The sequence below is a fragment of the Colossoma macropomum genome, unplaced genomic scaffold (genome assembly GCF_904425465.1).
Source record: "Colossoma macropomum unplaced genomic scaffold, Colossoma_macropomum, whole genome shotgun sequence".
In the NCBI taxonomy this organism is placed as follows: Eukaryota; Metazoa; Chordata; class Actinopteri; order Characiformes; family Serrasalmidae; genus Colossoma; species Colossoma macropomum.
The window spans coordinates 25295786-25313295 of NW_023494795.1; the positions used below are offsets into that span (position 1 = coordinate 25295786).

A 17510-nucleotide genomic window follows, 5' to 3' on the forward strand; every position below is an offset into this window, starting at 1 on the left:
ATCCTTCATTTCCACTCCCCTTCAATTACAGCAATTACTGCACACTGGACAAAAAACAACGAAGAACTGGTTCTCAAAGGCACTGAGCTGTGCTTAAGGAAATAATGCTGGCTCTTGGCTGGATGAAGCTCCATGGAGACAGTTCATTAGCATGCAATTTCCTTTTCATATGGTGTTCCTGAGGAGCGGCGTGAACGTCTCCACACACACAGCTGCGTTTCGCTGCTAGAGCTGCCTGACTGTGGGAGGCCGAGAGGCAAAGATACAGCACCAGCATTAATATTTTTCTTTTGGTCCTTCATTGATAATCTGAGATGTGGTGAAAAGAGGTTCTAGTTCTGTTTTGGCTTTTGGTAACTTTTCTTATAAACATGTTTACCCATTCATAGGCTTTCATCATCATCATTTTTCCCTTTCCTGCCTGTACTTCTTATTTCCTTCCATTCATTGAAATAGGCATTCTCCTCATTAACTAATTCACCCAGTCCATCCTTTTTCGCTTAGTCACTAACTCGCTCACTCATTCTTTCACTCTGACTCCCCCAGTCGATGGTTAATCAGTGATTAATGGGCAGTGGGCTGACCTGCTGCTGCTCTGTCCGAGTCGTCCACCCTGGGCCAGCTAGGGGTCGACTTGCCGCTGCTGCCCCCCTCACCCATCATCTGCCGCTCCGGTGGGAGAGGAGAGTGTCTGTTCGGCCCAAATCTGCAACACACAGATTACAACAATTCACACTACAGATTACACAAAGTCTAAAAGTCAGAGATCCTTGTTTGTCATTTACAGTCAAAATGGCCTCTAAGTACAAGTCAGTCATACTTCAGCATCAGGAAAACAGTAGAAAACAATTACCAGAAAATTACACAGAAGCCTAAACAACTAAATTTATACATTTTTGCAGTATTAAGTGTGTTCACTCTATGCTTTTACTACAGCTTCCTATTCTTTTCAGTAGCCTTGCAGTTTTTCAAAGAAATCTGCAGGGATATTTTTCCAGACCTCCGAAGTTCAGTCTTAGAACTTGGTCGCATTTTCTGCTTCTCACGATCCAAGAAATCCTAAACACATTCAATGATACTGAGGTCTGGACTCTGGGGAGGCAGAGTTCTTGTTCTGAGAACACCAGCCGCTTTTCTGTTAGATTTGCAATTTTTTGGTCTATTTCCATTCTCAATAATGGCTTCTAAACAGTTACACGTCCTTTCAGACCCATGGTAATGACTTGTCTTCTCACAGTGAAAGGATGGACAGAAACACCTGTGGATTTTTTCAGATCTAAAGTCATAGTGGAGCTTGATTTTTTCCTATCTCTCTCTCAAAGATGACAGCCTAAAGTACTGTTTATCTGACAGGGACAGTTTTGGTGGTCTACCAGGTCTTTCATGGTTGTTAGAAGTCACATTTTCTCTCCATTTTCAAGTCCATTTTTGGAAGTGAATTATCTTATATCTAATCTCCTCAGAAATATCTCCTATAGAGAGAATAACTTGCACTTAATTGCCGTTTTATCTGGAAATTAATGAAAGGTAGTCTCTGACGTTTGCATAGTACTACTTAACAAGCAGTAACAAGCAGAGAAATTCAGTAAAGTAGCAGATTCCTAACTTTCAATCAATATCACATTTGTAATTTTAAGACTGATGGTTTTTAGAGTGATTTAGTATGATTTGAAACTGACAGTTATTATTTAGTAGTATTCTTTTACAGAAAGTAAAAACTTTGCCATGTTTGTAAATTTTTTAACATCAAAACAAATGAAATAATCACCAGTAAACAATCAAATCAGTCAATGCAAATCAAACATAAATGCGATTCACTACGTAAGTATGTAAATAAACAGTACAGTAAAAAGGACAATAATAACCAGACGTCCAAGGGTAAGCATGGATAACCCAGTCGATCAATCATTGGGTGAATAAACCATGACAAAAGGGAGGATACAGTGATGGCTCAACACAAAGTAATACAGGAATTTTGGGGGAGGGCACGGAAGGACAGAGCAGAAATGTAGAGAAAGAGGGTGCTGCTGTAGCTCAGAGAGGCTCACCCCTCAGGCATGGACTTTTGCCTCCAGTGGGCGGAACCACCCGAGCCTGTATCACTGGAGCAGGAGAGGTTGCTGGGGGAGCTGCGGTTGTGAGGGGAACGGCTCATCACGATAGAGGAGGCCAGCGAGTAGTTCTCCGAGCCCGGAGACATCCTGAGAGACAGATAAAGAGAGATACACAAAGAAAAGAGACAGAAAGGAGGAGTAGGAAACACGTAAACAAGAGGATATGTTGGGACATTACAAGAAACGGAAAAAGAGCACAGTAGGGCAAAAAAACAAAAACAAAACAAAAAAACAAAACAAAACAAAAAAGAAACGGGGATGGTTTGACAACTTGTCAAGCCCCACCATCTCATAATTCCACTGGGGCTTTACAAACCTCTTGGAGTCCAAAGGCCGTCCGTCACTGGACACACTGCGGGGGATAGCAGCGGCCCTCTCTGGGCGCTCAGCAGATAGTGTCTTGCCCATGCTGGCCCCCAGGCTGACAGCGCGGTTGGGGGTGCCACTGTGGCTCTGGGGTGAGGCGGTAAGGGACTGCTGGGGGCTGGAGGATGTGCGCTGCCATTTGTTGTTGTTGCTGCGGAAAGGAAACTTGTACTCGAAGGAACCGCTGTCACCGCTTCCCTTATACTCTCCCACCGGCATGCGGTACAGCTCCGAACAGCCCCTACATGTTAAAGCCAGATTAGACATGGACAGGAGGAGTGATATTATACTGCTGAGCAGGCAATCTAACCATCATCAATGTTAAAGGAACTATTCCTCAGCAAAAAGGCTCATTTGCACATTTTTTCCCTTACTTTAAATGTCAATTAGGAAATTTTAATATCCAAAGTCTGCTTCTTACACATTCAAAGCCTGCTTCTTCTTCTTTTACACTGGTGCTACATGGCTAATGTATCTAACAAATAATGGAAGCTTACATCCACCAATTAGCACTGTGCAAACTGCATGGCTAAATCATCACATATTTGCCTCAAAACTGTAGCTGCTAAAGGGAATCACTGCTGTTCTACGGAGTAGAATCCAAATACTGCACAAAACTGGTTCAAAGTGCCCCAGCAGATTCTACCAAAAATAAATTAAGAAAAAAAAAAAAATCACATATTTATTTCCTACTGGAGTCTCTATAAGCCTTATCTAAAACACTAGAATTTCCACAGTGCAATGTGGTAAAAAGCTACTCTCATGGGTGTGTTTTCCTGCAGGCTGATACTAGAAACAGAAAGTGAGTTTGTTTTGAGTTCTTCATAATTATGAGCCCTTTTTTGAGTCCTTGATAATTATGCACTATTAACGAAAACAATCCGGACAATTTGTTCTGTGTGCAAAATTTAGAAAAAAGTGCAAGTGAGGAGTGTCATCTCTCATTATATACCAACAGACAATTAAAAAGCAAAATAAAACAGAGGATCAAATATGAGAGTATGCGATCAACATTTCAGTCCATAGGACCTTGAATGTGACGTGCAAGCACAGTAACAAAGTAACAAAGTAACAAAGTAAAAGAAACTGCCTTTCCAGAATGTGTAGGAGTCATTAGTACATGCCTCCCATTATCACCTCAAAAAGTCCAAGTCTGAGAGTCTGAGGTGAGCGCTGCTTTTCTGCTAACTGTTGCACCTGGCTAACGTTCTCAGCAGTAAATCAAATTTTCCTTGAAATTTAGAGATATGATCATCTCTGTGTACGTTACCTGCATTTCATGGATGAGTAAAGTTTGTGTGAGCAGCATATGCCCTCCACATATACTGGTACCCCTGGTAATCTTGAGCAAAATGAGGTACACAAAATATATCTTTCATTCAAAATATCAGCAAAAATCGTATTTAAAGTATAATGATTGAAAGAACAAAACTAAATCTAGTCATGAAAATAATATTTTTCTTAAATCTGTGTGTGCCACAGTTACCCGTAGAGATTCTTAAGAGTAAAATCTAACTGAAGTTCACGTTTTGTTTTAAAGTTCCGACTCATTGGAAGCACTTAAATGGTCAGCCATGACTTCCTGTTTCACTGGGGCATAAATATCAGATGAAACACAGGCCAAATTCCCTCAGTTATCCATCACTATGAGAAAGACCAGATAAACAGCAATGATGTACAACAAAAGGTGGCTACAAGAAAATAGCTAAACAGCTGAAAATTTCTACTTTCAGATCAATAATAAAGAAGTTTAAAACAACTGGAGATGTTAATAATCTGTCAGGAAGAGGACGTATGTCTATACTGACCCCACTTACAATGAGGAGGGTGGTTAGAGTGGACAAAAAATCTCGAATGATCACAACTGGAAAATTTGGGGTTAGAACGTGTCCCACACCAAAGCCAAACACCATGTATGAAACCACAAATTGTTTGGGGGGGTTGCCAGAAAAAAGCCTCTGCTGTCAAGGACCAACAAACTCAAAACCTGGGGGATGAGCTGAAGAGGACACAGTGTGGACCTCAGAATCTGAAGGATCTAGAGAGGTTCTGTATTGAGAAATGGACTCAGATCCTTTGCCATGCGTTCTCCTGTCTCATTAAGCATTATATGAGAAGACTCAGAGCTGTTATCTTTGCAAAGGAAGGCTGCATAAAGGATTAAATGAAGGTGTGCCAACAATCGTGCCAAATAGATTTGAAAAAAATACTTATTTCGTAAAAGGTTAGATTTTTTTTATATTATTTTGGATGAAAGTTTAAAAAAAGACAAGCAATAATGTTTTTAAGTCCTGTTTTTGCTCATGTTTACCAGGGGTGCCAATATTTGTGGAGGGCACTGTACTCATTTAAACCCTGAAGCCGAGACCTGGCAAAAGAAATAAGATGTTCTAATACATTCTGCAGGGTTGGATTTGCTACATTTTCCTGGGTTTGATAAGGTTTTGTAGCTCTTTATTGTGGCTCCAATATGTTTAGTCAGACTTCTGTATGCGCCCACAAGGCTGTTATTGTCAAAAAATTATTCTTCAACACTTCCGTGTGTGGCAGCGCTCACAGCAGCTAGTTTGTTTACAATCTGAGTATGTGAATGCATCTGTCTGTCCGCCTCCCTGAAAGATCAATTGACATTTGGCTGCAAGTTACTACTCCTGCGTGAACACCTTTCACCCTGCCTCTTGTAGTTTGAAGGTGAAGTGTTTTGGCTCTTGTGACATCAAGTGTCACAATTTGACCATAAGAAAAAGCTCATGGGGTGCACTGAAGTTGTTTTCATGTTCTGGTGACAAGGACATGAATTTTGATTTGTAAATCCGTGAACTATCCATTTAAGTAATCAGAAACAGACTTGCTTATGTGGTCTGTCACTAATTGACAAACTGGTGTCTATACAAAACGGACACATGTACTTACAAGCTTCAAGATCCCTGCTACTAAACATTTTAGCTCTGTCACATATTCCTGTCCACATAAGGTTCCATTATTGTTAGCTTTCTTGGCCTAGTATAGACGACTTCAAATCTGGACCCTGATTCCAGTTTAAGGTCCTGGCTTATGTAATCAATGATAATGAATACAAAATCCTGGACCAGAAACTTGATTTAAAAGTCCAGATTTGAGGACCTCTGTTCTAGAAGCTCTAGTGAATGTCTTGGCTGATTTTAGTTTAACATCTTAAAATTCCAGGCTTATTACATACTAAGGCTTATTTTATCAGTAACTATAGAGATTCCAATGCAAACTGGCAGAGCTAGTCTTACATTATAGAAGTGTGTAATAAAACTTTGGGCCTGCCGGTGGGCCCTGGCCATTTAAGGGGTTAGGCCAAACTATTGCTTTAACATCACACTGAAGCATGCTAGAAGAGGGCTGCCCCCTCATACCATACCTTCGAGGTGTGGAATCCTCATGAGGTGGAATGATCACCACCTTCACGGTGACGGAGGTCCGCAACAGGTCAATCATCTGTTCATGGGAGAGCGTTGCCACGGCCACCTTGCAAATCTCCACCAGTCGGCTGCCCTGGCGCAGGCCTGCTTGCCAGGCATATCCATAGGGCTCCACCTCGGCCACAATGCCCTCATAGTTGACGTGGAAGCCCAGCTGACCCAGGCCGTTTCTGCGAAGGGTCATCTCAGTGGTCTCACAGCCTTTAGTCAGGTGCTGAGGTACAAGGACGTATAGAATATAAGATCAAGTATGCGCCTTCTGGAGTTGCATATAAATAAAACTAAGATCACCAGCATTACATGAACACATACATATACACAGTGACTATTTGGCATTTTGTGCTGAATAAGAATACAACTGCTGTTTTCTTTACAACTTTGTCAGACAGCCGAGGTAAGACATGCACTAACGCTAGCTTGGTTGTACATCAGTGGTTGGTATACATATACCACAATCAGATCTCCGATAGAGATGCATGTTCCAGGGACAGATCTTTGTTCTCTCTGTAAGGCTTTTGTAAACTGAACAAAACACTGCATCATGTGGGCCTACAATCTTGCACAAGCCATTTTAAACAGTATAAAAAGATATCTGGTTACATGTGATTACCCAGTTTTACACATAACATTAGTGATGAAGTAAAATGACACTGTCAGCAGGAAATTCTCTACTCAAAACCATTTGTAGCCAAATGCTAGGACTTATCAGTATCCGGAAAAGCAGGCTTTTGCGTCTCAGCGCTGCGATGGAGACCACGAACATTCAGTTCGCTGAGTAGTTACCATGGTAACAGCTCCTGCACTTGGAGAGTGACATCATGGGCAGGTGGCCAAACAAAAAGTACATTCCAGCCTCCGCACAGTTCTGTGTGAGCCACAAGCCTCTCTTATAGGCCAAGTCCTCGTTAGCGCTAAAACGAATGACTCTCGACAGAATACAATAACGCAACGTAAGGTATGAAGAAAAGGGTAGCTGATTCATATCTGTTGTGGAGGGGGGAATACCAGTGCAAGGTTCTTTTGAACCACAAAACCTGCATGCTCTAGGGATAGAGTAATTCCACATAGAAAGCTTTCCCCAGTCAACGCACCTAGTCTAGGTCTCTAAAGAGACAAATAGATGATGAATTAAATCAGGTGCACTACAGCACAGGAAAACATTAAACTGATCAGTGCTGTGGCACTCCAGGGTCAGAATTTTAAAGCCCTGTAAGTACCACCCACTTGTCCAAATCTTTCAAAACACCACATGCACTACTTCGCTATCAAAGGTTTGGAGACTAGATTTATAACATACATGTATGTTTTCTAACCTTGCTCTTCCTTATTATGGAAAACTATACCTTTTGACATAGTGTGTAAACAAAGAAAGTTAGAAAATATACTGTTAGCATCTCACTCAGACATAGTAAGCAAGCTGCAAAAACAGCTCATTTTGAATACACTGTTTTGTGATGTCACAAAAACCAACATATTTACATACACTACATGGCCAAACACTGCTGTGAGAATCTGATTGCATTCAGCAGCAGAAGCATTAGTAAGATCAGGTTTTCATGTTGGATGATTAGTTCTGCATCACAATTCTCACTCCAAATCATCCCAAAGGTATCGGTTGGTGCTCCATCACTCTAGAGAATGCAGTTCCACTGCTCCACAGCTTGGCCTAGGGTGACCTTAGACTCATATTATCGATAATCGCAATTTTTAACAAGAAAATATTGTGCTAATTATTTTTAGATATCGCCCAGGCCTAAAGCCCAGTGTTGTGAAACAGACTACAAATTTTAGTAAATGGTTGTTTTATGTTAACAAAACCTTTGCAAGTATTTGTTCTTACTAAAAGTGCCCTTATCCTACATTTTCTTTTATTTTACGTTTTTTCTTGGTCCATTTACAACACGTGTGGTTTTATGTACCAAAAAGTCATATTTCATTTTTACATGACATTACAGCCTCTCCATCACTTAATTTAATAGACAGTTTTTGCTGCTGTGCCTTTAAGACTGATGCATGTAAATAACATCTGCTCTAATTGGCTACCCTGTCTTATGCCTCTTTCAATAAGCTGCCTCAGCTGAAACACTCTTTATAACCTCAGCGTCAATCGGTGGGTTAAAAATGCTGTAGGCTGAATATGTGGATATATGTAAATGGACCGTTTCTGTGATGCCACAAAAAACAGTGAATTCAGCTGTGAGGCAATGTATTTATGCACACAAAAATATAGATTCCAGCCACTAAACTCTCGCACCTCCAGGCGTTTGACGACCTCTCTGAAGTCTTCCGTGTTGTTGTTGATGGAACGCAGTGAGATGTTTTCTCCACGCTCATAGAAAATCTTCATGGAGGCGGGGCTTCCCATTGTCCAGCCAATGACGTCCCGTACAGCGCAGTTAAACACCACGGCCTTGGCCTCAGGATCCACCAGAATCAAGAAGTCGTTGGAGATGGCCAGCAAGGCCTCCAGCTCTCCTCCCGCTCCATGGTCCTCTGCATACACGGGCCAGGTGATGGCACCTGGACTGCGCAGCTCAGCCCCGGGGTACGGCCGGCTCTTCTCCTTGCGCTTGTGGGCCAGTGAGATGAATGGGAACTTGCCCGAGGGGTCTATGGGGGTGCTGGTCACGTGGCGCTCGGCCAGGTCTCTCAGGTACTCCTGCCGAGTGCGGGTGGCCATGGCACGGAATTTGTCCGACTTGTGAGCGGCGTTCTCCGCGTTGATGACCTTGGCCAGCAGGAAGTCCCGAAAGACGGTAGATTTGGGAAACTTCACGCCTTCCGGAATGGGCGGCCCAAACGCAGGGACGTCTCTGGAACGAGCCACCGCCACGCTGAGGAAAAAAAAGTTTAAAGACGAGAGAGAGACAGAAGAGAGGGGAAAGAGAGAATTTTAAACAATGAAATATTCAACAAATATAGATCGCATGCTGCCTGCACAAGATAATTGTTGAACCATCACCAAACCATGCTGAAGGGTTTGATGTTTATGGATGAGCAGAACTTTTTCCAGGCAGGATATGGCTGCAGTTTAGAAGAGTGGAGTTCTACCTCTCTTCATGGTCTTCAATATGGATGAAGATAAAAATACCTTCACCTAGGGCAACAACTTTTCTTATTAGAATTTGTGCCAATGAAAAAATATACAGACTGTCAAAAATCCCCTATAAATTGATATACACCAGGAAAATTCTGAATGTTCTTACTTATAAATAAGCTATTGTTCTTTAACAGCACTTGTCGCACAAGGGACATTTTGTGGGAGTAAACTTGGAGAGACTCTGCAGAACTCAGCTTGATTTTTTGTATTCTATATTCCGTTTCTAAAAAGCCTCCCACTCCTTCTCTCTCTCCCTCTCTCTCTCACCTCTCCCCCTCTCCTTTTCCTTTCATTAAGCCTCTGGAATGGACATCTAAAGCTTCCTGTTCTGTCTGGAATGCATGGAACTCATGAGTGGTTGGCCAGGCAGAGCTGTAATGAGGCCTGCTGAAGACTGGCTCTCTTCGCTCTTACAATGACAGAGGCAGGAAAGAGGGGGGAAAAGGAGGTAAAGGACAGATTGGAAACAGGATAGATACACAGGAAGGAATGCGTCTAAGATTCTTCATGAAATGTTTGTGCCAAGCAAAGACCGGCTATAAACACCAAAAAAACAACTGCATGTAGAGCTTAAGGCTGCATTTTGCTATATGCTCAATATGATTACAATGATATAGCTGAGCAAGACTGAACCGGCCCAGTCATCCACTTGACCAGAGTTTATTTTATATTCTGAGATTCTTATCTGAAGCCCTCTGTGAATTCTGAATACTGTAGTTTAAGACTGTGTAATGTTAAATGGACCATTATAAAACTGCAAGGTCCGGTTCTAAAATCCCATTTGATGAGCCATGCAAATCAACTCAATCAAAGGGGAATGTCAACGATTTTTCCCAGTTTCTGCATAATTAAATTGTTAAGAAGTAAAGAAAGCAATTCAGAGTGGTTTGATGTAAAATGTTTAGTATAAGAGAAACATACTCAGAATTGAAAGTCAGAACAAAGTCAGAATTGTTCACAGTGGTGGTGAACCAAACATCTGAAGAATTTAAAGTCACTGAAAGCATCATCATCATCATCATCAATAATAAATAAATTATTTGATGCATTTAATTACATTGTATTGTATTGATTTATAAAAGTAATATACAATTCAAAGCTTGTTTAAGGGTATGTTACTGCACATGGCCTCTGGTGGTTTACTGCTTTATTAACTGATTTAGCCTATTGACCACAGAGGTAACTCAACTGGGATGTAACCCATCAAACAACAGAATCTGATCATTTAGCAATGGACAGGCTACAGGAATTCCAAGAATGAACAGTAGATGAAACTGAAAACTAATTACTCCTACCACTATGCATCTGACAACTGTCATTCACACCTGGATATGTCTGGAGAAATGGCCACACAAAAGTGGATCTTTCCTCTGCTATGCTCTTTTCAATGAACATCAAGTGTTCTAAAACCACACAATGGCTGGAACACAGTCAGTGGTATACAACAACCAAACCAAATGGGTGCCACTCGCTTTCTGAAGGTCAGGAAAAACACAGCACACATTCCACCCAAATAAAATGCACTACTGAGTTGTGTGGGGCGACTGAAAGGGCACTGACTCACGGCAAAGGGGGCTGCTTTATTGTTCTGGCCTGACCCCTATGGCTTAAGTAGAGAGGCAAACTGGATTACATATCTAGAGTATAAATACACAGCGTGTGGGATGCTTTAGCGTCCGGGGTCTACAGCGAACACAGCCCACACAGAAGACAGCTTGGAAATACGCAGATGTAGAAATAGCAAACCAGAGTTTGCATGCTCAACAAGCTTCGTCTCACTTGCGTTTCTTCTGTATAAAGAGGTTAATAGTCTTTGATCGACTCAACATAACCACTCATCACTGACAACCTTCACATTTTCTAACCTTACAACATAATTTTTCTTTCAATCTTTAAACATGTTTTGCATGTGGATTTGATTAAAGTTTGATTAGAACAATTTAAGAATCGCAGTTCAAAGTCACAGTTTAAGGAACAGGCACAGTCCTTAAAACAGCAGGTGCGCACATAAAACATTAACAGCCTCCATAAACACCCCATAAAGCTCTTTAAGTCACTTAAGGAAATACTACTGCACAACAACTAATGACAACTGCAAACGTACCTGCTGAAGCTTCATGCACCTGACAAAGTAGATTAATATTAAAGCTTTCAAAAGTGATCCCCACTGAGGAGAAGACTAAACCTGAAATAAAATGGAGAAGGATTCAGCCCCCAGATTTGATGGGTACACTGGGAGGGGGTGTGGGGAAAGGAGGAGCAACACTAACCATCATATCGAACTGTATGCCATGCTTGGCCCTGTTGAACTCTATTGAGGTGGGTGCAATTGGCAAGAGTGGCTAAGCAGCTCTCCAGTTTGTTGTGTCTCTCTCATTTGGGGCTTTGTTCTGGAGAGCTCGGTTTAGTGCAGGCTTCTGTAACTTCCCAACATCATCTCTGCATGTTCTGTTAACCAATGAGGCTGCCTGCTGGGAACAATTAACACAGCACACAATGAGGCGCATCAGCAATTAAAGCCTCCACAAGATCCACCGAGGCGAAACAGAGAAAGAAGAGAAAAGAGAGAAAGGACAGAAAGGGCTCCCAGGTGGCTGAGGGGGTTGCGTGCTATCACAGAAGTTCAAATCCTGATGATGTCACAGCCATCCACTGCAGAGAGACCAATAAAGCACAACTGGCCACAGCTTACTTCTCTTCTCTTGTCCGTCTACAGTGGTGCTGGCCAATCGTGGGTGTTTCTGTACAAAACTGGGCAGTCAGTGCTTCTCAAGCGCAATCAGCTGCTATCCTACTATGTTGGAGCTTGAAAAATATCCAGCAGCCAGTTTCACATATCTCAGAGAAAAGTAAGGCTTTCTGTCACCAGATGGTTGATAAGATTCAGAGAGTAGGTGGGATTTGGCAATGACTACCATTATGGAGATAATTGAGCAGATAAATTGGACAAAAGGAAAGAAAGAACAGGGGGAAAAAAACAAAAAAAAATTAAAATAGCTTGTCTTTAAGTGTGTAACAAGTTTTGTTTCACTAAACAGATACCTAAACAAACAGAAATTTAAACAAATGAAAACTGAAGTAATCTTTAAGCAAGTAGCAAAGTGCAAAATTACAAACACATCATTTACTACTATGTATTTTACCATTCGTAAAGCACTTTGAATGACAAGAGTGTATGAAAAATGCTATATAAATAAACTTGCCTTGGTATGCAAAGTGCAAAATAAAATTAGTCAAAATAAAAACTGTCAATAATTGTAACACTTGATTGTTAACAAGCAAGCTTAAAATTCAGGACAAAACACATCAAAATATCCATTATAAAACAGATTCTATATTTCAGACAGCAGTTCCAGATTATATAACAATGGGCTGCTGAGAAGTTCTATATTCTTAAGTTCTCAATTTATATTTATCACTCATTACAAGACCAATTTAAAACAAACATATATGCCATGACAGGACTAGCTTTGGCTTCATGTACTTTTATTTGCTAGAAATGAAACGAAATTGAATTACGATTTTAGCAGCATTTGTCGAAAAATTCTTAATTTATGAGTTAACAGTTAATTATTTATATCCCTATGTAATACTTTCACCACTGCAAGCAGTTTAAGGTAAACAGACCTGCAGTTCGTTAATTAAGGATAGTGTTGTTACAATGATATGAATGCGAGTAATCGTGCAGCCCTAAACAAAACAGAGACAGAAGAAGGAATGAGTATGAGAAACTGTAATTCTGGCTTCATTTCCTCTAGTTCCTCCATGACATTTCTACTGAGAGATCTAAAGCAAAAAACACTAACAGAATCTGACAGAGTAGAGCAAGGTCTGTAGAGCCGTGGCCAACTTCAAAACTTAGCGAGAAGGAAATAAACAAGCAACGATTTCCCCCAATTGCCTCGTCTCAATGCACCTTTAAAGAGAGCACGAAGTACAAAATCAACAAACCTTCCAGATAAACAGTCCACAGAGGCAGTGAGTGAAATTAAGCAAGCCTGACATATTTGAAGTGGTTTAGAGTGGAACTCTCCAGGGAAATATACAGTCAGATCACAGCTGAAAGCTCAGCCATGGAGACCAAGAAGAGACACACAGGGGACATGCTGAACGTAGGCTGACCACAAATTGCATAAAAATACACACCATGATCCAAAACAGGGCTCAAGTTGTCCCACTGATGGCACTGTAGCTCTGTTTCCACCCAAGAAACATTTTCTCGAACTCAGAAACTTTTATGCATTTCCACCAGAGATCACTGAACTGCTCTTTTAGTCTTAAAAAGCGGAGGGGCCTACAGACCAACATTATGGAAAAGTACCTTCACCTCAGTAATGAGACTCACCTGTAGCACGTGTTGTCAGAGCAGGGGTTGTGCACCTGCACCACCACAAAGACGTGTTGAAAGTGAGAGCGGATGTTCTTAGGGCTGAAGGCCTTTGCTCCAGGTTCTTGGAACACAATGGTGACAATGTCATTTCCAATGTGTCGCTTCCTTAGCAACTGCAGGGAACAAAACAACCAAGCAAATTATTAATGAGTTCAAACATAACAACTGGAGATTAAGAACATCTGTTTTTTTTTTATTTTCTGAGGGCTCCTTACCTGCTGTTTGTTGTTGGGCGTGTAGGGCAACATAGTAGAGACATGGAACATTATTTCATAGTCTTTGTAAGTGGTATATAAGGAATGTGTGCCAGTTGAGTCCGCTGCAACAGAAACAGCTTAAGTTACAAATAGGATAACTACTCAACCACTGTAAAACTTGTGTTCTTCCCTACAACTCTGATAACCCTAAGTCTGCCATCTGTTTAAGACAGAACAAGCTCTGGCCACTTAGGCTCTGGAGTGAAATACGTTAATATATACATATCCAGAAACATCTTAGTATTTGTGTACTTCATCATAATGAAAAAGGCATGTGCAGTTTGGAATACAAAAATGAAATAAATCATATTATGCTGTCACTTATGTTTCTGACTAAGTGCTTGACCTACAACCACAGTGGAAACACACTGAGCAAAATGGAAACATCTACGTGGGCCTACACTCTATGGAAAGACAGCCAATACACTGCAGGAAGTGGAGGTTATTGCTTTGTAGGCTAACTGGTAGATGTTACGATGCCATAAACCTAAAACAGAAAGTGGAATCACTTAAATCAACCAAAGAATCAGCTATGTATCTCTTGTGCAACCTGTATGAAATTAAATGTTAAAACTTATGTGTTCACATTTAATATGCACAAGTTTCCTACTGGGATATTCTAATACTATTTAAACACAATTTCTTTTTGAATAGCAATATTCCTTATATTAGAGAAACATCACTACCAAAAACAGTCAAAAGTTTTTGGCCAAAAGAGGAAAAAAAGGCTGAAAAATTGTTCCTGGAAGAAAAAAAAAGACAAATTGTGAAAATCTAACAAAAAAACCCAGCTGCGTGGTTTTACAGTTTCAGGGAAATTGGACAACAGATTTATAATCACTGTACATCTCAAGTATCAGGAGAGAGCATAATGCTCAAGAATTAAAATTTAGTGATATGTTAATTGCAGTGCCTACTTGAAAGAAGTTCCATCTTAAATTCTGTGCCATCTTAATTTTAGTACTACTTTAAAGAGAGTTCCACCTTTAATTCTTTGCCTCCTTAAAGTTAGTGCTATGTTAATTGATGTTCCACCTTAAATTCAGTGCTAACTTAAATGCAGTTCCACCTTAATTTCAGTGTCAGTGTAAACTCAGTGCTACCTTAAAAGAAGTTGAAATGGTTAAAATGGTTAAAGTTGAATGGTTGAAGACTGTTTCCAAAATGTTCCTAAGCAGAAGCTGCAGTATCCGTGGTGGATAGTAATTCTTTGCCAGTTGCTACTGTCAATGAAGTTCCACTTTAAATTTTGTACAAACTTAATTTTAGTGCTATGTTATTTGAAGCTCCACCTTAAATTCTGTGCCACCTTAAAGAGAGTTCCAACTGAAATTATGTGCTGCCTTTAAAAAGAAGTTCCACCTTAAATTCTATTCCACCTTAATTTTAGTGCTATGTTAATTTAAGTTCCACCTTAAATTCTGTGCCACCTTAATTTTAGTGCTATCTTATAGGGTTCCACCTTAAATTCTGTGCCACCTTAAATTGAATTCAATGTTAACTGAAGTCGCAAGTTAAATTTTGTGCCACCTTAATTTTAGTTTTACTTTAAAGAGATTTCCACCTTAAGTTCTGCGGCACCTCAAATTTAGTGCTATGCTAATTGCAGTGCCACCTTGAAAGAAGTTCCACCTTAAATTCTGTGCAATCTTAATTTTATTACAATGTTAATTGAAGTTCCACCTTAAAATGTGTGCCATTTTAATTTTAGTTCTACTTTAAAGAGTTCCACCTTAAATTTCCATCTTAAATTCTGTGCCTCCTTAAAGTTAGTGCTATGTTAATTGAAGTTCCACCTTAAATTCATTGCTAATTTAAATGCAGTTCCACCTTAATTACAGTGTCAGTGTAAACTCAGTGCTACCTTAAAAGAAGTTCCACCTTAAAATTCAGTGCTACCTAAGTGCAATTCCACCTTAAAAGCAGTTCCACCTTAAAAAAAACATTATGTGTGCTGATACTGCTGAGCATTAGGCTGTGAGCATGTGAGACATTGGGCTCCGTGCGTGAGTTTGAATGTGTGTGTGAGAGAGGTGGCCATTGTGACATCACATGTGGCATGCTGCCAACATTCCGCCCATTCATTCCCTATAGGAAAAAATATCGACTTTGAACGATAATATTCCGAAAACTGTACGTCGGATCGCTTAGAAAAGCACAAGCAACCTAATCGGGTATAGGATCTATGATCCTGCAAAGTTTCGTGGCTTTTTCAAGCCAACTTAACAAAACAAAACAAACAAACAAAAAAGGAAAGGTTCTGGGTTGCTAGGAACTTTCATTTCAGTGCATCAATTGGCAAACATCAACTGGCAAATTAACTAGTGTCATTCCAGTTGTTTTAATTATTGATTTAAAAAAAAATAAAAAAAATAAAAAAATGTCCAAAAATCTATTCCAAAAAATATTCAGAACCTAACTAGACTGAGATGAAAGTTTTTTATTACATAAATGCCTTATCAGGCTTCATTAACTGCCATGGATGCAGGAGGGAAACTGAATGTCAGGCATTGAATGAAAGACTCAATTAATGATCTACTTGCTAAAATCAGCTAATTTTTTTTTTTTTCTAGACAATTCGTTGTTCTGCTAGAATGGTGCAAACCAACAATGAGAAGCCACTAGACTGAAGACAAGTTTATTCTCAGGATCCTCAAGATCCCAGTTTCACTGAAACATGATCTTATAATCAGTGATGGGCATCACAGGCATTTGATGAGGCCAAACATGGTGCTGAACAGCCAGCATCGGCTTACTGCATGAGTGGTACCCTGCACTGAGAAAACCAGGCAGCACAGAGCCAAAGTGAAGACAGAGATAGTGAAGGGGAAAATAACTGGATAGACATGTATAATATGGGCATCAGCGATAAAAAGGAAATGGTTTGAGCCTCAGCATTATTTGTGTGAGATACTGAGAACACTTGAGACAGACTTATTCCTTTTATTCTACTGGTCAAAATTAGAGTTGCCGTCAAAATTTTGAATTATGCCTTTTTTAAAGTGACAGTTTTTTGTCAAAAAAAAACCTAATCCTAACCAGCTAAGACATGTTGTATGTTTTTCAGTACAGCTATGAGGCTAATGTAGCTAACAAGTTATGAAAGTGTACACTCCACTAATCAGCAAAAAGTCTAAATTATCACAAGACAAAAGGGGCAAACTGCAAATTTGATTTTTTTTTTTGTACTTTTAGCCAGTCTACCACATGCAGACTCACTCTTGGTGTCCAGCTGGGCACGGTACTTGGTGAAACCCTTGAGGCGCACACGTTCTCCCAGCAGCTGCAGGAACTCCTCCAGTGCCGGACCGGCTGCTTCATTATTGTACATCTCCTCCTCAGTGCTTTGGCCAGCCAGACAGTACATCACCCCCACCTTCAGCTGGAAACTGAGCTGTGGACCAGAAGAGATAAAAGCAAGCCATGAGAGCAGTGTGTTTCCTGTACTTGACATATACTATTACTGGAATTAATGAGCAAAATTGCACAAATTAACTTATAGGAATGTTAACATACTGTACAAATCTTAACTAAGGCTTATGTGCTCTGGGATGAAAATGTGACTGAAAATGCGTGTTGGGTACCCCTTGTTCATCCAGTTTCATCAGCTGTTCCGTGACTTTGGGTGTGTTGAGAGCAAGCCGAAGGCAGTGAGCATTGAGTTCTGGCACGAGGTATTCCAGCACTTCCTTTAGAGGCAGGCCTCGAGCCAAACCGTGCTTCGAAGTAGAGGGCACGGCATCTTCCATAATAGAGCCTCTCAGAGTTGTCAACTACAGATGGTGAGATTAAAGAAAGCAATGAGAGAGTTGGAGTTACATCATCAGTGAAAGG

General features: G+C 40.5%; 1 protein-coding gene across 4 annotated transcripts in view; it reads right to left on the reverse strand.

Moving 5' to 3' along the window:
• The window catches only part of sipa1l1 (signal-induced proliferation-associated 1 like 1), a 104915-nt gene that overhangs the window by 17574 nt on the left and 69831 nt on the right, over window positions 1-17510 (reverse strand). For all 4 annotated transcript variants that reach the window (XM_036581986.1, XM_036581983.1, XM_036581984.1 and 1 more), the window contains 9 exons: window positions 17261-17449; window positions 16896-17070; window positions 13635-13738; window positions 13375-13532; window positions 8184-8763; window positions 5869-6143; window positions 2431-2721; window positions 2049-2201; window positions 585-706 (listed from right to left, as the gene is read on the reverse strand). In XM_036581986.1, coding sequence (XP_036437879.1) covers window positions 585-706; window positions 2049-2201; window positions 2431-2721; window positions 5869-6143; window positions 8184-8763; window positions 13375-13532; window positions 13635-13738; window positions 16896-17070; window positions 17261-17449 — 2047 coding nt within the window. The remainder of the gene's footprint in view (window positions 1-584; window positions 707-2048; window positions 2202-2430; window positions 2722-5868; window positions 6144-8183; window positions 8764-13374; window positions 13533-13634; window positions 13739-16895; window positions 17071-17260; window positions 17450-17510) is intronic.